This window comes from Limanda limanda, chromosome 2 (assembly GCF_963576545.1).
Source record: "Limanda limanda chromosome 2, fLimLim1.1, whole genome shotgun sequence".
Classification (NCBI taxonomy): domain Eukaryota; kingdom Metazoa; phylum Chordata; class Actinopteri; order Pleuronectiformes; family Pleuronectidae; genus Limanda; species Limanda limanda.
In genome coordinates, this window is record NC_083637.1 from 15,295,011 (window position 1) to 15,314,955 (window position 19,945).

General features: G+C 40.7%; 3 protein-coding genes across 3 annotated transcripts; 2 read left to right on the plus strand and 1 right to left on the minus strand.

Moving 5' to 3' along the window:
• Window positions 1-1,346: 1,346 nt before the first annotated feature.
• Window positions 1,347-7,439, plus strand: ugdh (UDP-glucose 6-dehydrogenase). Its single transcript, XM_061067457.1, has 12 exons — window positions 1,347-1,563; window positions 3,030-3,191; window positions 3,657-3,758; window positions 3,847-4,047; window positions 4,122-4,319; window positions 4,846-4,993; window positions 5,100-5,194; window positions 5,279-5,409; window positions 5,650-5,789; window positions 6,444-6,535; window positions 6,640-6,750; window positions 6,876-7,439. Exons 2-12 carry the CDS (start codon window positions 3,030-3,032, stop codon window positions 6,966-6,968), a joined length of 1,473 nt encoding a protein of 490 aa, XP_060923440.1. The 5' UTR covers window positions 1,347-1,563; the 3' UTR covers window positions 6,969-7,439.
• Window positions 7,440-8,135: 696 nt separating this feature from the next.
• lias (lipoic acid synthetase) lies at window positions 8,136-14,540 on the minus strand. The gene is made up of 12 exons (XM_061067456.1): window positions 14,498-14,540; window positions 13,843-14,002; window positions 13,431-13,606; window positions 12,494-12,587; window positions 11,741-11,821; window positions 11,382-11,538; window positions 10,947-11,004; window positions 10,733-10,861; window positions 9,835-9,980; window positions 9,677-9,747; window positions 9,469-9,580; window positions 8,136-8,923 (listed from the first exon to the last, which is right to left on the minus strand). The coding sequence occupies exons 2-12, from the start codon at window positions 13,924-13,926 to the stop codon at window positions 8,862-8,864; spliced, it is 1,170 nt and encodes a 389-aa protein (XP_060923439.1). The 5' UTR covers window positions 13,927-14,002; window positions 14,498-14,540; the 3' UTR covers window positions 8,136-8,861.
• Window positions 14,541-15,166: 626 nt separating this feature from the next.
• rpl9 (ribosomal protein L9) lies at window positions 15,167-18,544 on the plus strand. Its single transcript, XM_061091777.1, has 7 exons — window positions 15,167-15,253; window positions 15,349-15,464; window positions 16,101-16,196; window positions 16,316-16,448; window positions 16,755-16,835; window positions 17,457-17,586; window positions 18,389-18,544. The coding sequence occupies exons 1-6, from the start codon at window positions 15,208-15,210 to the stop codon at window positions 17,561-17,563; spliced, it is 579 nt and encodes a 192-aa protein (XP_060947760.1). The 5' UTR covers window positions 15,167-15,207; the 3' UTR covers window positions 17,564-17,586; window positions 18,389-18,544.
• The last annotated feature ends 1,401 nt before the right edge of the window (window positions 18,545-19,945 follow it).

The window sequence follows — 19,945 nt, forward strand, 5'->3', positions numbered from 1 at the left end:
GAAAAGTTAATGTTTTTTTTTTTTTCAATAACAAAAATCAAAAAAATCAAAAACAAAAATTTTAACAAATGTCTTAGGTGTGATTGTTACAGATGTGTTGGTCTGCTATCACCATATTGTTCATCCACTGCTTGACCTGCTAAAGCCCTTTGTTGAACTGCCATTGACGTCTATTTAAAGTTTGTTTATGTTTTAGAGTTACAAGAAGCTTCAAACCATCACACCACCTTTGAAACAGATCTGTTCAACACCCACTGCTTATTTCACGGGTGCATGTATTTGTGGTCATATTTATGTGTCACTGTAATAGCAATAAACCAATTCATTCATGCAGGGTTTCATGAATTTGAGATTTGTTTCCAAAACGTTTTAGTCACTGTAGAAATATTGTGAATGCGTAATTAGAATATATGCAGACATTTGAATAATTTAGTCTGAGAGATTAACATGAATTTATTGTCTGTGACCTGGGAATTTTCAAGCTTCGTTACAAGCTTGAGTTTTGACCTTGTATTTACAGACCATCTAATCAGACAAAGCATTGCACAAAATATCCAGAAAATATTTCTGCAGCTCCAAAACCTTTTCATGCACGAGAATTATGTGTGAAAGAGGAGTAAAGGGATCATTCGGTAAACCTTGAAATACCTGGGATTCCTAAAACAAAGCTTTAAGGAATTGAGATCTGTCCTCCAAGGACTCTCTCAAATAATTAGGCGGTTCCTCCAGAATTCCAGGAGCGGGAGAGAAGCAACAGCTTGCACACAATGTGATGGTCTGAGGTTCCTGCAGGAGTGTAAAGGTGGTTGGGGGTTATTTTGGAAACTTCCTGGAACTTTTAGGCTCCCACAGCAACAAACTGGGATGGTCAGATATTCCTGCAGGGGCTTAAAGGTTATCAAGCTTAAGGCCCCTGTGTTAACCCACTGTGATGGTCTGAGGTTCCTCCAGGGGTGTAAAGGTCGTTGAGGGGTTCTTCCAGGTACTTCATCTTGTGAAATACTTACCAAACGGATACTTGTGTAACCTCCTCACATGTCTTGAAGCAATCCCAAATAAACTTGAAGTTCTTCGACAGGCATATTTGATATATGAGGTGTAGAAGTGCTTCGAATATAGGAAAAGGTCGATCTACATTTCCCAAATTTGCCAATGATTGATGGTCCAAATCTCTGGGACAACCAGCTGAGGACTTTGAGGTGAGATGTGTTGTCTGGATCCAGACTGTGTGCCCTGCTGTATTGGCTTATAATTACCAGTGTCATATCATTCATCTGGCTGTCTCATGTAGGTGTCCTGCGTGCTTTTATTTTGAAAACCCCTCCCAGCGGAAGCAGTGGCAGTCTGACAGAGATTCCTCAGCTCAGAGAATAAAAGTGTCGTCAGGAGAAGTTGTGAGAGGAGACTTGTGTCCCGTCCAGCGCTGCTTCGTCCCCCAGTGAAGACATCCCACAGCCAGAGGACCACCAGCTCCGGACACATTGCTCTCCACCAGGAACCGAAGCAACGAACCCACAAACTACGTGTTATTCCCCGGAGACTGTTCCTGTCGAGCTGGCGGAGGTAAGCTCACCTAACGGGACCGAGCTACAAGTGCTAGCTGCTGCTGCTGCACACAGACCCTCCATCTGTCTGTGTACAGGATGAGGGAAGTGGGCTAGCTTAGATGTTCTGAGTGTGGACGTGTAGCAGCAGTAGAGCCTGTGAGCAGCTGAGCTAATGGGAGCTAACTGGGAGGGTAGGGGGGGGGGGGGGGTAGGAGGACGTGGCTGAGCTGCTGTGAAAGCCTCTCTCTGTTCTACCAGGCTGGGAACTGGTGTCCAGGTGTCCAAGTGAGACCAAGTAGAAAAACTGGAGAAGATGAGACAATCCTACCTTTTCTCACGACTATTCACTTACTGTACTCGAGTCAACCATATGGAGCTCCCACTCAAACCATTAGCATAATTAAACACACACTACTTTGGTAGTTAAGCAGCTCTCCATTCATTGGGTTTGGTTTTGCTTTGGGGTGATTCATCTTTATTCTGTCATTTCATGTCATTGCTGTTGAATCAGTTCCACACAAACCACAGCTGTAACACACAGGTATAAGAGTTGGGGGAGAAATCAGTCATCGTGAAGGGATGAGTTATCACAGGAGTGTAGTAGGGTTAGGTTGTTAGTTTGTACAAGTTGTACCCAGTGACCTTCCAACTGCATGTAGCACTTATATGGCTCTTACTTATAGCACTTTGTAGTTTTGCCCTTTTTGAAGAAATGTTACTTTCTTGATTCTTGTTGTTCTTGGTTTGTACCCTCGGGGTTGAATGCACTTATTGTAAGTCGCTTTGGATAAAAGAAATGTAATGTCTGTGGTCAGATGAATAGAAAAGCCCTGTTCAGTGGAGCACACAGCTGTAACCCACTTGTGTTTCTAATGGGCGGATATTTCACAACACTGAAAAACCTGATGGTACAAAGTTGGCTGTCAAATAACAAACAGAAAACAGTAAATTTGTGTTACTTAGCAGCTTGAACTTGTAAATGTAAGAAAAATTAACAAAGGTGATAAGTTGAATATCTTTTAACTTATCAAATGTCACCGGACATGTTAGATCTACTCAGTCCTGTGGAGGTCACAGTGTTAATGTTTGATTGATTCAACAGGAAATCTATTTTGAGAAAGGATTCATTGTCGTGTTTAAAGCAAAAATGTCCTTCAGTGGTATCAGATTCTCAAATGTGAGGATCTGCTGCTTTTCTCTGATTTATGTCATGTTTGATTGATCATCACGAATAGAAAGTGTTAAGTAGTAATTCTTACTATTCTCATCTAATTGATGAAAAAAATCATTGAAACACTATTTGAAGATTAATTTGTAATGAAATAATCATAGTTGTAGCTCATGTAAAATGTAAGTACTCATGGGGGTAAAAGAGTTTCTGTGTTGAGCAATATGTTCAGAAGAAAAAAAATCTTTCTGTCTTTTTTTTCTAATGCTTCATGTATTATATGCAAGTCATTATTATGACTTTATATTTTCCAGATGTTTAAGATAAAAAGGATCTGCTGCATTGGTGCTGGATACGTAGGAGGGCCGACATGCAGTGTGATCGCCCACATGTGTCCAGACATCACGGTGACGGTCGTGGATATCAATGAGTCTCGCATCAAAGCCTGGAACTCTGACACTCTGCCCATATACGAGGTTCGGCAAATGTTATTTTCCAAAAAGACTAACGCTTGTAAAACAGGGTGATTTCTGGTAAAATAAGCAGTGGGTCATATTCTCTTAGGATGACTGATTCACTGTGTTGTTTAACTTAATTCTACTACATTCTTATCCCAACCGGGTGATCCATGAATCTTGAAGGAGTTTCAGTAGTTCTATGGGTGTGTTAATAAGTTGATGTGGCTTGGCAGAGGCAACTTTTATACAATATGACTCATTCATGGGCTAAAATGAACATAAATGAATCCCAGATGGTTTTGTAACTTCTCTACGTCAACCCTGCCCACAGGGTATTGCATCATCATCATGAGTGAGTTGCACAAAGAGCAGTTCCTGTCCGGTCACTTTGAACATTTGAAGCCAATTGTGATACTTTTTTCTTTTCTTACACATTCTCTGACGCACACTTTCTTTCTCGTTTCCCACCTCCTCCCATTCCAGCCGGGTCTGAAAGAAGTGGTTGAATCATCTCGAGGGAGAAACTTGTTTTTCTCTACAGACATCGACTCAGCCATCAAGGATGCTGACCTTGTCTTCATCTCGGTGAGTTCACGACAACCAAACACCAACACTGTTGTTTGAACATCTCAAGAAACAAATCGGACCTTTTTAACGTACCCTTCCTCCACAGGTCAACACCCCGACAAAGACCTACGGGATGGGAAAGGGTCGCGCCGCTGACCTCAAGTACATCGAGGCCTGTGCTCGGCGAATCGTGGAGGTGTCTGATGGCTACAAGATTGTCACAGAGAAGAGCACCGTCCCAGTCCGAGCTGCCGAGAGTATTCGACGGATATTCGATGCCAACACCAAGCCCAGCCTAAACCTACACGTGTGTATTAGGACGAGTACATAACGCTGTCAGATCTGTCGCCGCATGTTTCTGAAGTTGTGTTTCTGCTTCAGGTGCTGTCCAACCCCGAGTTCCTGGCAGAGGGAACTGCAGTGCGGGATCTGAAGGACCCCGACCGTGTCCTGATTGGTGGAGATGAAACGGCTGAGGGTCAACGAGCCATCCGAGCTCTGTGTGCCGTCTATGAACAGTGGGTTCCCAAAGCAAAGATCATCACCACCAATACGTGGTCGTCCGAGCTGTCCAAACTGGTGAGTGTAGACCTGCAGCTCAGGATAATTTATATCAGTAGTTTGTTTGTTTGCTTCATCTTTCATAATCAATAAATGCATATTTTTGTCAGTTTTTATTTTATCATATGCCAAGAGGATGAATTTTAATTGCTTGTTTTATTTTGCGTCTGGTGCAAAACTCCAACTGATCATACATGACCATGGCAGCCCATTAGAATGATTGACTTGCTTAATCGATTAATTATTTGCGACATAAAACAACAAATTGCTTTGTTTTATCAATCGAACAGTAACATTTAAATATCTACAGTGTAAAATCAAGAATAGCAAAAGATTTTTACACATAGAAACCATAAAGTTACAACTGCCAAACTAATTGGCAATGAATCTCTATTTTAAGCTCTATATACAAGAAGAAAACTGTCAAATTCTAATAGTTTTGCTTGCTCGTCTGAATAGTTGCCCTTTCACCTATAACTAGCCTAATCGTTGCAGTGTTATTTTGTTGTAGAAATAAAAATAAAAACTAACATTGTCTGTGTAGGCAGCCAATGCGTTCCTGGCACAGCGAATCAGCAGCATCAACAGCATCAGTGCGCTGTGTGAAGCCACCGGAGCCGATGTGGAAGAGGTGGCCTTGGCGATTGGAATGGATCAGAGAATAGGGAGCAAGTTTCTTAAAGCCAGCATAGGTAAGTGAGATGTTTACAGTGAGTGTCAGTGTCAAAATATTTGTTGCTGTAAGATGTACTGTGAGCTTCTATCTCCGTCTCACTGTCTCTGTCGCACTCTGGCCAGGTTTTGGTGGAAGCTGTTTCCAGAAGGACGTCCTGAACCTGGTTTATCTATGCGAGGCCCTCAATCTGCCTGAGGTCGCCTCCTATTGGCAGCAGGTGAGAAATAAACCGCCTTGCACGCCCTAATTTTTGAATCTTCTTTAGGCGTCTATATTAATGTGTGTTGATGCTTTTCCTCAGGTGATAGACATGAACGAGTACCAGAGGCGGCGGTTTGCTTGCAGGATCATTGACTGCCTCTTCAACACTGTTACTGGTAAAAAGATCGCTCTGCTTGGCTTCTCCTTCAAAAAAGACACTGGTGACACAAGGCGAGTTTCTTTTCAGTTTGTTCTGATACCTTTATACCTGTTTGTTACCCTCCAGTTATTTGGTTTTCTTTCTCTGTCAGTTGAATAACGAACTTATCAGTGTTTGCACAAATTCCCCCTAGAGCCCTGCCAACCCTTGTGTGTAGCCTTTGTACAGACTCAGCTGTGGTGAACCATGGCCCTGGTCATTCAGGTGGACCTTTCGCTTACTGGTGTGTTTGTTTAATGTCGCAACTCCAGGGAGTCTTCCAGTATCTACATCTCAAAGTATCTGATGGATGAGGGAGCCAAGCTTTTCATATACGACCCCAAAGTTCTCAAAGAACAAATCATTTATGACCTGTCCCAGCCCAACATCTCCGAGGACAACCCAGAAAGAGGTGTGTGTGAATGTGGTGCTTTCTAAACCACAATCTAAGAATGTTCCACCTTTTTATGATGTGAGCTACAGCGAGAGAAATCAAGATGACCTGCAACACACTTTGTGCAGCATGCACCTCTGATACACTAAAACCAGCCAAATGATAAGCAAAAAAAACATTATTCATATCTAAGGCAGGAAAGGCTTCAGAGGATGAAGACTTACTGTTTGCATTCTGTGTTATTTCTTTTAATTTCTCAACTCCTTCTTTTCTTTAATTATGTGTTCTTATTTTGTATAAAACTATGAGAGTTTTTTAATATATTGTATGGTTTATTTTATGTCTAAATAAAGAAGTAGAAGAAGAAATAAGGGCTTTCACCCAGGTGTCATGTTTCCATTACTGCTGGATTGTATATATGATACGATAAGAGTATTTCTGGTAAGGATAAACATTGCTATAGTTATAGATCGTACAATAAATTGAGAGAAAATGTATTTTGAGCAAAGATAAGTTGTATAGAGCTTCAGATATAACTTATATTCATTGATTTACATGATGGTTACCAATTATAATTGAATTCAACAAGTGTTCAGTAATAAATGTAACAGACTACATGGTTTGATGTTCACGAAGAATTCTTTGATTGTTTTATTATTTACATTTCCTCAGTGTCGGAGCTGGTGACTGTGGCCTCCGACCCGTATGAGGCTTGTCAAGGTGCACACGCTCTGGTCATCTGTACTGAATGGGACATGTTTAAGGTCAGAATAACAAATTTCTTTTTTACCTTTTTATAAAACAGCTTCGTCTTGAACCAATCTGTAAATATGAATTGTAAACTCACACCAATTGAATTCCAACATAGGAACTAGACTATGAGAAGATCTACAAGAAGATGCTGAAGCCAGCCTTTTTATTTGACGGTCGCAGAGTGCTGGACCACCTCCACCCTCTCCTCCAGAACCTCGGCTTCCAGGTGTGCAGAAGGAAAACACAAACACACACACACACTCACACTTTTCAAACAACATTGAAATAAACCAGTGAGAAAGTGGGTCCGAATGAAGCTGCTATTATTTTTCTGCTTTTTCCTCTCTGCAGATCGAGACCATCGGTAAGAAGGTGACAGCGTCGAGAATTCCCTACAGCGCTGTCGGTGCCACCGAGCCTGCCCCAAAGAAAGCCAAAGTCTAAGACTCCCTCCACCCCCCCACCACACACTCTCTCCACATTCTCTCTCAACCTTTTTATTGCTGGTGAAAGGACGTTCACCCCTCCCTCAGTACACGCCTTCTCCTGAAGGCGAAACAGCGCGACTAAATGCTCCCCTGCAGTGTTTGGAACGAGAGCTTTGTTGAACCAGGGACGAATCATTCCTAGCATAAAGACTTCATATTATTCATATCATGTTAAACTGCATTAATCAACCAAACATTTCAGCTCAGTTATACATGCACGGTCATCACTTTCAAATGGAGCACTATCAGTGTTTACTTTCCTACAGTAATTACTGTATAATCAAGCAATGTTGATAAATTCCAAACTTTTATACTATTTTAAAAAAATATTTTTATAAATCATCTTACTGTTTGTCAATCAGTATGTGTCCTCTGTCTGTTTATAACTAAAAGGGCCATTGCAATAAAGCGTGAAGTGTGTCCTTAATTTGTGTCTCGTTTTTATTAATCAGAAAGTGTTGATTCACTGACTTGGAGCTGCAGGATCCAGATCTGACATTACTCAACAACTTTAACTGCCGCTGCTTTCATGTATTACATCATTACAACTACAATTTTAACATCTTGTCTGACAGAGCTTAAATATAACAATTACAGAACCGTTGCCGTCTCTCTTTTCTCCCCCTACTCTCCTCCCTTCCTTATTTTTCTTTGCCAAAAGGTCGAGGCAGACGGCCGCCCACATTGAGCCCAGTCCTGTTCGAGGTTTCTTCAGGTTAACGAGGGAGCTTTACCTCCAATGGCTCAAGTGCTGCTCAGTGTGGGGACTAAAGTTTCTCTACAATTTTGTACGATTTGGACCTTACTATGTAAAGTGCCTTGAGATACTGCATGTTGTGATTTGGCGCGATACAAGTATAATTGGATTGGATCTAGTGGGTCAGAGAACATCAGCTGAGTTGAAGGCTCCTTCATATGAGGCCCAGCAGGGATTTGCGTCCTCACACTCAAAAGAATGTGACAAAGCACCTCCAGAAGTGCTTTGAGTTATTGTGCATTCAGACGTTCAGACCTGTACTTAACGCCGACCACTTGGGATTTGATCACTTAGGACAGATGTTAGTACAAGACGTGAACAGGGTCAGTGAGAAAAGAGTAAAATAACTGCAAATGAAGACAGATAAGTTATAATAATTCTTTTATTTTATTTAAACAACCAGTGGGTGAAATAAAAATCTTTCTTGTCTCGGTGTGAAATTGAACTTTTATCACATTAGAAAAAGCGGCTTGAGATCAAATTAATACAGGAATTCTTTGGCAGGCATAGATTTGTTGAGTAGCAAATGTAACTTCACCTGATGCGAGTAGCCTCGGATCAAAAACCTTGTTGCTTAATTGAATTAAATGAAATTCCTGAAACCAGGTTAACATCAAAGGGCTCGTAAACTGAGCTCGCTGTCAAAGGTCAGCGGCTCTCTACCTGGAGTCCAGGGCCCGAGGGGGGGGAGCTGAGACTGGATGTGATTTAAGGGCCCATGACTTGCAGAACATGGCAAATCAAGCTGCTGATCACAGCAGGTTGTATTTCCTCTGTCCTGACGTGGACAGAGTCTGCCCCCTGGTTATCTACATGTCTGCAGGCCTTCTACTGCTCCTTCTACACTTTGATCTCCTCCTACATTGAACTGTGGGTCGACCAAGACGAGCAGTAAAGGACAGTGAAGTGTATTGAAAAGTAACAGAACGTTAACATGTCTTCTGTCTCCTTACTCAACATGTTACCAGTCATTAAGACTAACTATGACTTACAACAATGCATGTCCTGCTAGTAAAGCGTATTCTGTAATTGTGCGTAATTAAAGGTAAAGGTTTGAGTAATATGAAGGAACAGTCTGTAGTTCTGTGCTTTTTATTCTGCTACAGTCATCTCTGCTTTTCTCTTCTCCAGTAGATTCTTCAGGAAGAACTCGCCTGTGCAAAGAATGACAATTAAAAACATCCGTCTCTCCTTCTCCACTTACATTCCACCCTTTTTTACATGATGCTTGTGTGCTTGAATTTGTATTGAAAGAAAACCTGATGACTTCAAATAGTTTTAAGGGTCAGTTTGATCAAACATTTGACCCCTAAACTATTAATCATTGTGAAAAATACTCCCCAGGGAAATCAAATCTTATCTGTGTTGCTTAACCCCAGTCCCTTCCCACATCCCCCTTCAAAATAAAATACATATCAATGAAAAAATTACTCCAGTGTGGAGTCCTGAAGTCTCTTTCTCTTATCCCATCTAAATTCTAATAATTTCTCTCACAAAATTTCAATCTATCACCTTTCTGTTAAAGTGTTTATACCACTCTTTCGCATGCATTGTATTCTGGTGAGAGATCCCCTCAAATTATACCACTGGGTTGTTAAGAAATATATATATGTTGCCCGTTTTGGTGTACTGTAATATGAGAATAAAATATTAATTAAATAAAGAAAATTTATTTGTAGCTGTAAATAACGTATCTCACCTGCTTTGTATGAGGATCGCACCAGGGGGCCGCTGGCTGTGTACATAAAGCCCATTTCAGTCCCAACTTTCTCCCAGTGGGCAAACCTCTCTGGAGTGACGTATTCTTCCACCTAAACACACACACACACACACACAGTCAGTTTACCAAATGTGCTCCTCTCTGCTGCTGTGGTGAATCAGGAGCCCCACAGAGTTAATGTGCTCACCTTTAGGTGGCGTTTTGTAGGCTGCATGTACTGGCCAAGTGTTAGACAGTCCACCTTGGCCTCTCGCAGCTCTGCAACATCAGAACAACAGGAAATTGTTGTAGTTTACATCAGATTGTTTTGAGTGTGTATGTGTGACTAGTGAGTGTTCACCACACCTGTCAATGTGTCCTTTATCTGTTTGTCTGTCTCCCCCAGTCCCAGCATGATGGAGGTCTTGGTGAGCACAGTAGGTTTGACCTTCTTGGCGTGTTTTAGAACGCTCAGGGATTGGTCAAAGTTCGCTCTGGGGTCACGCACGTGTCTGAAAACAACACGGAACAGAAAGAATCAGTGTCAGTGAAAAAAAAACACATCAGAGAATGAAATATACTTTATACCCACACAGAGAAATATGTAAAACAAGATCTCTGCAGTGTGTTTGCCACAGAACATGGAGCATTTTTACCAACAGCAGGGAAATGGATCTTCAGCATCATCTGCTGGTCAAAGTGTGTATTACTGTCCTCCTACTCTGTGACAGACCTCCCTCTTGTGGCAGTAAACATTTATAACACAAAGTAAAACAACTACACAGAACACTTGCTTAAACATTGTTTGCATTTATGAATTTAAAGCCCCCCCTTCACTCAAAAAACGGGAAAAAAAGAAAGATTATTTTGTAAATTGAAATGAAAAACATTAGCATTTTTTTAAATTCTGGAAATTGCAATAAGAAAAATAGTCAATATAATTTTCAGAATTGTTACTAGTTACCTTGAGAGGAAAAATTTACCACAAATTACTATTATTATTATTTCCACTAGTATTTTAACATCTCGCGAAATCTTTAAATTACAAATTAAGACAGAAAACGTTTGAACTAGTATCACATTTTACATTTTACAGTGCTTTCAAATAAAATTGTTCTTCTTTACTCAGAATCATTAGACTTGTTTGCCACTAAAATCAAACTGAAAAACTCATGGATTCAATTGAAAATAGATTCTTAATGTATTATCTTATAACAACACAGGAACTACATAGACACAGAAGCGATATGTCTTGTGTAATTACCTTTGCAGCTCACGCACGGTCTCCACATTGTGAGCGTACACGTCTAAACCTGACAGGGCGATCTTCTCCACTGCTGCCAGGTCACCGCGGAAATCAGGGGTGAGACATTCAACCAGGATCCGAGAATTTCTGTTTGAAGATGAAAAAAAAGGGGTCCGTTTATACATTTTTCACAGACAAGCACAATAAATCCAAACGTGAGGGGAGATGTTACCTTTCCTTCAGGTTAGAAACTGTCTTAGCAAAGTGCTGTGCTCCACCATCAGCGATATCTGCACACAAAGGAAGAAGTGTTATCAGAATGCACTATTGTTACCAGAAGTTATTGAATGAATAAAATATTATCTTAATGCTTTGAATGAGCTGAATTTTTATACTTTTTTATACTATTTTTATACTATACTATTTAGAAGCTGACAGCTGATATCTAAAGCAATCATCAAACTTTGCTCTGAACTTCTGCAGGAATCGTCTCCAGAAAGATTCATTTTGCAAATTAAATTGGTAACAATCTGACATTAGTTGATCTAACAGCATTGAGAGTGGTTCCTTTTTTCCTTGTAAAACTCAAAGTTGTATTCCTTCCTATGATGTAAAGTATCACCAACAGCAGGGGGAGCTAGATACACTGGGGGTCAGAGGCCGTTACCATCTCTGTCCACGGAGGTGAGAACCACGTAGTCCAGCCCCCAGGCGGCGATTGCCTTGGCTGTATTGTAGGGCTCATCTTGGTCCAGAGGCGGAGGGCGCCGGGCCGTCTTAACCGAGCAGAACCTGCAGCCGCGGGTGCATGTGTCTCCCATCAGCTACATGAGACAGAGAGAAATGCATCATGGCAGCTTCTCTTGATTTATCCAACATGTGTAATTTTGAATTTGACATCTTTCTTTGAAACAGCAAGAACTATAAAGCCAAAAACGGTGTATTTAGACAGGGTTTTTTTGCTTTAGAAAATCTGGTTGCTTTTCAATAACGGTCAGCTGCACGTGAAGAGTCCCAGTGACTGACCATGATGGTGGCTGTGGCGGTGGCGTACTCTCCTCCTCCCCAGCATTCCCCGATGTTTGGACACCTGGCCTCCTCACAGACCTGAGGAAACAGACATGCGGTTATTTTACCCAGGTCTTTTTTGCAAATTCACCAAATCAGATTTTTTTAATACAACAGAGGAAATCATTCAGTCATACCAGACAAAGTATAATAATATCTATAATTGCTTTTTAAGTACATTTATATCATATTTTTGTCAGACCTTGCCTTCTCTATTTTAAGTGCCCAGGGGCCTTAGTCTCAGGTATGAAGTGCTGTTCATTATTCTTGTTTGAAAGTCGTAGAAATCATTATAAGAATTCACAGACAAAACTATCTGAACAAGACAGAGACGACAACAAAGAGAAACAAAACAAATACAATGCCCACGTTTTTTGCTAAATCTACGCTTGTCCCCAATATGAGAGGATGAGCTTGTTGGCACTTGTCACCTTAGAGTCAAATAATAAAACTAATGTTACCGTCTATGTCAGGTAAATATTATATATTCATGACCTCGCTGCATGAAAGACTTTCAAATACCTTCCAAGGCCTTTTTGGAAGGAACTACATTCAATACTTTTTAAGACATGAGCTGTTGATGCTCCCGACCTCTATTATTCCAAGATCACCTTAGAGACGTCTCAATATATCTTTGCACAGTTGTATGTATTTTGAGGTGACTTAAAAGCAGTAGCGTCACTTGACAACACTAACATACGTGACACTCACTGTGTGCAGGTTGAGGTCTCTCAGCGTGTTCTTCAGCTTGTTGAAGTTCTTCCCAATGGGGATCTCAGTCTTGAGCCACGGGGGAAGACGTAACCTGACGTGACAAAACAACACAGACACTCAGTAAATGTTTAAGAGTGGTATTGTCTCTGTACTGGTTTGGACGATAAAGATGTCAAACATGTCCCATTGTGCACTGTGAAAAAATACCTAAAAGCTCAAATAACCAGATCATAACATGCCACCTGTCTCTTTGACACTGATTGTAAAGTTTTGTTAATCCATACAAGCATTAGGTCGTCCGACTGAATAATTACCATAATAAATAGAATAGACCTCACTCCTACTTCCACCAAGACTGAACAACACTACACAGGATCTGACACATTTACATCAACATTGTTTAGTGTGCATTGAATATCATGCAACCTACTATTTACTCCAAGTACGATTTAAAGGTCCAGTGTGTAAGATTTAGGTCGAAGGGTTCAGTTGGCAGAAAATGAATATTAAATAATACTAGTGATGTTTTCACTAGTGTTTAATCATCTAAATTGTACATATTGTTGTTTTCTTGACCCTAGAATGGGCCCTTTGTATTTAAATACGTTATATTTACATCAGGAGTGGTTCCTCTCTACAAAGACAACCATGTTTTTCCCAGTAGCCCAAACTGGACCAACTCAACACCCTTTGAGTTTGTATGACAGCTGAAGGTGTCCACAGGTTCTCTTTCCTGTTTGGAAGGGGAGGCTGATGTGAGGGGTATTCAGCTGCAGCACGCAACTTCAACACTAGATGTCCCTACATTCCACACTTTGATCCTTTAATCTCGTTTTGATTAAGCTGAACGCAATCTGCATGATAAAGTCTGAGCTGGTTTTTGGACTTTTCTGATAACAGACTCAGTGACTGGGCCGAGCAGCACAGCTCTCACCTCTCTCCCTTCTGTCTCTTCAGGCTGCCTCGGTACTCCTCCCACTTGTTTTTATCCGACAGGTCTCCGGAGATAAAGTCCTGCAGATCCGGCCCATCGTCACTCAGAGGCTCCTTCTTCGTGTCCGTCCTGGCCGGAGAGGATCTGGCCACAGTGGTCACGCTGCTGGTGTACACCTACACAGGCAGGACCAGGGGTTAGATCCGCTACATGGGATTCACCCGGTCTCTTCACACACATCACACACTATCACCAACACGGACTCACAGCCGCTACAGCTGAGTTACACAACATCCAGTGCAGGTTGTGCTTTCAGGCCCTCGACACAGGCTTGATCTCCACCGAAGGTTCCCACGGACAGATCACAAACACACATACATTGCCAGGAGAATGTCCGAGTGGAGATACTCACATGTGGGAAACATCTGGGACTCAGCCACCGCTGGTTGGTGGAGAAACGACCAGCAACGCAGCAACTTTGTTTGAGCAGCGCCATGACTTCAGTCAGCAGCAGAATGTCATTGGAAACACAACCCGGCGAGCGGCTGATCGGGTCTGGTGCCGCGTTCACGCTACGGGACAGAGTCAGTAAAAAGGAGAACGTCTTTAAATACGTCAGCAACAGATTACATCAACTATAGAGGATAACAATATTAAAGACTAACAGTAGATATAGAAACAGAAAACAATTTGTTTTTATTAAGCTACATTGGTTGTATCCGAGTTTCTCAACCCACCAGATAAAAATAATCTTAAACCTAAAACATGTCCCTTGAACCACTGGGTTATATCGGCTATAATATTGACTTTGATTCAAATGGAACCACAGCTAATGTTGTTGTTTGATCCAATCCACCAACCAATCATCAACACCTTGTAGTTTAATTCACAGAGTAATAATAAAACGATAAAAATAAAGCTGAGGTACTATTTCCCCATCCGTGCTGGCCGATCTTGAACGCGGCAGAACCAAACGACAAATATAAATATAAATAAACATAATATCTACTTTTTAAAAACATTTAAATGTAAATATTCCAGTTAACAGCTTAATATTGTCTCCTCACCTTTGTTGTTATCGATCCTTACGTGAGTATTTGTGCTTTATCGACGACGTCCTATCGATGCGTGGATCGCCTACTACTGCCTGATGACGTTTACGTGCGTGCTCTACAACAGCGTGGTGACGTCTTTCCGTCCTCCTTTCCTCTGCTACCGGCGAGGTGAGGATACTCGAAAATTTTATACCGGGGTATTCATCGAACTCCATCTTTGCAAATTAAACGTGTTTGTGTTGCTAACTTCAACCAACACACACGTAGGACGTTGTACTTCACACCCCGGGCTGTATTTTAACTCTATACGGTGTTAAAGAGCAGATATATGAGTTTATGTTTGATCGCTGTCTGTTTCCAGGCCTGACGCTGCAGAGGGCCGCGGCAGCTTTCTCATTATTAATTTGTAAAAGTACATTATCGTGTGTTTCCGGTTTTCACTCGCAGACACAATCCTGCGGTACCCGTGTGATTGTTCGGTTAAAGTTTAACAACAGTCTTAGCTAATGCGGCTACATGTTAGCATTAGCCTCGGTGCTAGCAGATGTGTGGTACAGTGTGGCTGCAGACACCAATCGAGCACTAACAAGTCACCTAGACGCAGAGTTGTTATTATCTCAGCAGCCTGACATTACAACATGGATTCCGCAGAGTAACACAATTGTCACAACGTGTGCGACCAGGCCTCACCGCCTCTGACACGCTGTGTTTGTCTCCACAGAATGAAGACCATTCTCAGCAGTCAGACTGTCGACATCCCCGACAAAGGTGAGAGTCTCGTCAGATTGATCCTGTGCATGTGTCCATCTTGAGCCTGAAGTTGTCTCCTCACACTTCCTCTCTGTTGTGTTGCGGTTGTGTAGTCGAGGTGAGGTTGAAGGGCCGGACAGTGACTGTCAAGGGGCCCCGTGGAAAACTCACAAGACAGTTCAACCACATCAACCTGGAGCTCAGCCTGCTGGGCAAGAAACAGAAGAAGGTGAGGCATCGCAGATCAAACCCAGTGCAGTAAACTGGGATTTCAATCAGAGGATTAAGTTCATGTTAGAGATTCCTTGTAGCGATGGAGGATAGAAAGTCACTCCCTGCTCCGTTTACCATTTTAGAGGTGGAACTCTGACTCTGTTGCTTTCTCAACCACAGTTTGCAGGCGTATTTACACACTCAGTCTTTAACAATACATCATCTGCTCATTAAACTGCTGACCAGCGATTAGAGGGTGAACTCAGTGGAGCCAGTAACAGCCACATAGCCAAATGCTCCTGAAATTGGGAGACTTTCTATTTTCCAGTTGGAACTCAACTTCATATTAAGTATTTAGGTTCTTAACTGCTAGAGAAATTAATCTGATCAACATAGAGGTTGAGTGTGTCAGTGTTGTGTTTGCAGCTTATTTCTACTCCCAAGTGTTACTTCAGGATTTAGTACTAAAGGATTCAGTCTTATGAGACAAACTGATCTTATGAAACAGATATATGTAGCTTAAAGAGTCTGGAATCAGAAAATGTCTTTATCTTTGGAAAATGATGAAATGAAATTTGTTGTATTAAATGACCACATTGCATCAGCGTCAGTCCACTTTAGAGAAACTAACACGAGTCCCTGTTCCCCTCAGCTTCGTGTGGATAAATGGTGGGGAAACAGGAAGGAGCTGGCCACAGTCCGCACCATCTGCAGCCATGTCCAGAACATGATCAAGGGTGTCACTTTGGTGAGACTTCAGTTCTTTGAGTTATGGACCGTGGCCAGAGTTGAGCCACAGGCTGACTGTTGTTGAATGATTTGTCCTCATGGTTTGACCCAGTGACTCACTCTCCTGTCTGACTGCAGGGTTTCCGGTATAAGATGCGTTCTGTGTACGCCCATTTCCCCATCAACGTCGTTATCCAGGAGGGTGGAACCATGGTGGAGATCAGGAACTTCCTGGGAGAGAAGTTCATTCGCCGTGTCAGAATGAGGGCTGGTGAGTCTGCAGATTAATACTGTAGCATCTGTAAGGTCAAGTGTTTAAGTATTTCATATTATGGACAAGCTAACAAACAAGCTAATGTGCTGTTGCTGTGTATTTTGGGTGGTATTATGTCCCGATCTAGTAGACTTCAAAATATTATGGATTTTCTCTTATAAATATAACCTGCTGTAATAAACACTATAGACTGAGACCAGGATTAATCAACAGTGAAATGAAGCAGCTCTGCCACTTCTTGTCCATCGAACTGCTTGTTCTACTTGTACTGGACATGTGATGATGATTTCTTCTGTCCCTCAGGTGTTATCTGTTCAGTCTCAGCCGGCCAGAAGGACGAGCTGATCCTGGAAGGCAATGACATTGAGCTGGTGTCAAACTCATGTATGTGACCTCTTTTCATTTAGACAGAAATTTCTCTGCATATTATCACTCCAACTTGTAGAACTATGTCCGAAATGTATCCTCCTTGATATGAGCCTACATGGACACCTCGCTTCATGTTAATTATTAGGTTCATCAAACTAATGATGAACTTGTGCAGTTGAAGGATGCACAGATGATATCACAGAAATCTGTTGATGGCATGTGATTGACACACAGCTGGTACCTCTCCTAAAACTGCAGATCTACTGCTTGTTCCAAATGTTCATTATTCCCATGGACATCAGTGGTTTTAACATTGTTCTGTCGTCGTATAGCAGGAGAATATTACGTTTCCTATCAAAGTGATGTAATATTCTTCCTCAATACACTGTGATGAATGTTGAATCCCTGAATGAGAACTAGTGACGTCAATGTTCAACACCTTTATTCCTCTTAAGGTCCTTTTTTTTGTCTAAGATTGTTAGCATCTACCCTCTTGAGTACGATTTTGAAGTTGAGCGTCACCTTGTACGTCCTGACCACACTTCATCTCCATCTCCTTCCATCAGTCTCTGTATTTACTGTGATCTGTGTGTGTGACGTGACATGTTGCTTATCTCCCCTACCTCTCTCTTCCAGCTGCTCTGATCCAGCAGTCCACCACAGTGAAAAATAAGGATATCAGAAAGTTCTTGGATGGTATTTACGTCTCTGACAAGGGAACAGTCACGCAGCCAGAAAATTAAAGTTCCCACCTGCAGTCGTAGAGGTAAGACAACGCCGCCGAAGCCTCCTCTGTGGCCTACTGGGGAAACCCTCTTCTGTTTTGTTTCTCTAAATGTTCCTAAACTATGTCTCTTTGTAAAAGCATGTTTCTGTTTCCAGTGTCTACAATTTAAAGTTTTTATGCAATACGTTTGTATGTTAAGTGTGAGTACTGGTCAATATGATTACAACAATCCTTGTGTTTGCCTTAATTGGAATAACTATTTACAAAATAATTACCCAGAGCCCCAGATGTTACAAGTTCTTCTGATCGGCCAAACAATCAAAAAGTTGACCAATTGACTTTTATTTAGTGCTCATTGGAGAATCTTGAACCAACAAATGACTGAAACCATAGATCAAAAGTTCTGGTTTTAATTCTGTTTATGGATTTTGTTTCATAAAATTAGCTATAATATTTTGGCATCTGCAAATTACTGGTTTCACCGCAACTTATTGCGGTTGTATTCTTCAGGTTTGGGAGGCATGAACGTCTTACTGTTGAAATCTGGCTCTTGTGTCAGAGAAACTTGATTGTAAACTATAGATTTCAACAATTTGTTAATATGTCTGATTTAAATGATAAACTCTTGCTCACTCCTATGCAGAGTTTGCATTACGTGCCTCACTGTGTTTTTCATAAGTTAAATGCATGCATCAAAAATCTGAGTTGTTAAAACTAGTTGATCTCTCCGGATTTAAATATAACCTTCAATACTACTAATTCAGGCCTTGTTAGATTTGTGTTAAACTACTGACATGTTGCATGTGATATTATTGCCTCACACTCATGTCTCGTTTTTTAGCGGCCTTATTCCAACAGACCACCAAGGCCCGAAAGAAGGACATCAAGAAGTTCCTGGACGGCATCTACATCAGCGAGAGGACCACTGTGGTGGAGACCGAAGCTTGATATATGTTCTTCTCCTACGATCAATAAAGTTACCATCTTTTCCAATGAATCCCTCTGGTTGTTTGTTGCCTTTATTAGACTCTGCTGCAGCTCAATGCACATGTGACACTAGTTTTATAATGGAATAGAAATGAAAGGTGATTAGAAACTGAACATCTCTAAACAAGGAAATGGATTCTACAACCCAAAAAAATCCCCATTTAGTAGCATGTAATTTTAAGACATGAAATTGGGTTGTTTTGTTGATAAGTCTCAAACCAATTCTGAACCCCAACTTTTTTTTTTCTTTTATCTGCTTTTATTCTTTAAAAATGAGGCATTAATCACTTAAAGTTGGTGCTGTGGTTGTCTATTTATTCCTGATTATTTAAAACATGTCTAGGGTTTAAACTGACTTTAAATCATTTAGTGTGAGGGGAGAAAACACGAGTTCTGCTGCATAACTATAAACCTGATCTGTCAAATTCAGTTCATTTAATCAGACCTATTGCCACTGTGTTTCTGCTTGTGCCATTTCAGCTTAGGTATCACAGGGAACATAATCCAAAAGTTTTGAATAAGAGGTCAAGCCCATCTCCAGTCTCTAGCATACTGCATAAAACAGGATTGAAACAAAGTGAATGTCATTTCCCTCAGACAGTAATGTGGCCTCCCTCCTTGAAAGTTCAGAATCTGGAAACAGTTAAAAAATTAAAAACAAAAATCTATATAATAAAATATTTAAAAAATGCAATTTAATATAATTTGATTACTTCTGCGCAAGAGGTGTGCAGTTCACTTCTGCACAGTAAATAAAAAATTAAATTAGATTAAATTAATCCTGCGCAGTTCCCTTCTGCCAGTGTAAAATGTAACTTCTATTATAGGGGAGTTGCAAAGATAGTACCTATTTTTAATAAACCAATGTTTCTCCAATCTGTCTTTTTTATAGCAGACTTAAGTATTAGTTTTAAAATGTGGGACGGCATTTTAGAGGCTGCTGGAAGGAAGATTATATTTTATTCTACATCTCATTTATTTATTTGAAACGTATTCAAAGTATTACACTCCAAAATACCACTTTGTTCCCACTTAAACTTTTAAATGGTAATAATAATGCACTTTATTCTATAGCCTTTTATAACAAAAAGATTGATAAAACAAATCAATATATAAATAATTATCAATTAAAAATGTAATGAAATTCCTTGTTTTTGTTTGTTTTCGGGCCAGTGTGGCAGTATTTTATTTTAATAATAAAACATACTGACATGTTTACTGCAGATTACTTATTTTGTAACTTGTTGTCTTTCACTCTATTTTGTATCATTAAAAAACCGATACAATTTCAGGTAATCATTTCTCTTAGGGCAAAATAAGCAAAATAAATAAAATAGAACAGTTTAAAATCATTGAAATAGTCAAAGATAATGATGTTCCTATCCAGAATATAATCTTTTAAACTGAACAT

Excerpts from the sequence above, each read along its gene's own strand:
- ugdh (XM_061067457.1), top strand. The coding sequence starts at position 3,030 with ATGTTTAAGATAAAAAGGATCTGCTGCATTGGTGCTGGATACGTAGGA. Across the intron at positions 3,759-3,846 it reads CTGACCTTGTCTTCATCTCG|GTCAACACCCCGACAAAGAC; the intron begins GTGAGTTCACGA and ends CTTCCTCCACAG. Across the intron at positions 5,195-5,278 it reads TCGCCTCCTATTGGCAGCAG|GTGATAGACATGAACGAGTA; the intron begins GTGAGAAATAAA and ends GCTTTTCCTCAG.
- lias (XM_061067456.1), bottom strand. The coding sequence starts at position 13,926 with ATGGCGCTGCTCAAACAAAGTTGCTGCGTTGCTGGTCGTTTCTCCACC. Across the intron at positions 12,588-13,430 it reads AAGAGACAGAAGGGAGAGAG|GTTACGTCTTCCCCCGTGGC; the intron begins GTGAGAGCTGTG and ends TTGTCACGTCAG. Across the intron at positions 9,748-9,834 it reads GATAAAGGACACATTGACAG|AGCTGCGAGAGGCCAAGGTG; the intron begins GTGTGGTGAACA and ends CTGATGTTGCAG.
- rpl9 (XM_061091777.1), top strand. The coding sequence starts at position 15,208 with ATGAAGACCATTCTCAGCAGTCAGACTGTCGACATCCCCGACAAAG. Across the intron at positions 16,449-16,754 it reads CCGTGTCAGAATGAGGGCTG|GTGTTATCTGTTCAGTCTCA; the intron begins GTGAGTCTGCAG and ends TCTGTCCCTCAG. Across the intron at positions 16,836-17,456 it reads TGAGCTGGTGTCAAACTCAT|CTGCTCTGATCCAGCAGTCC; the intron begins GTATGTGACCTC and ends TCTCTCTTCCAG.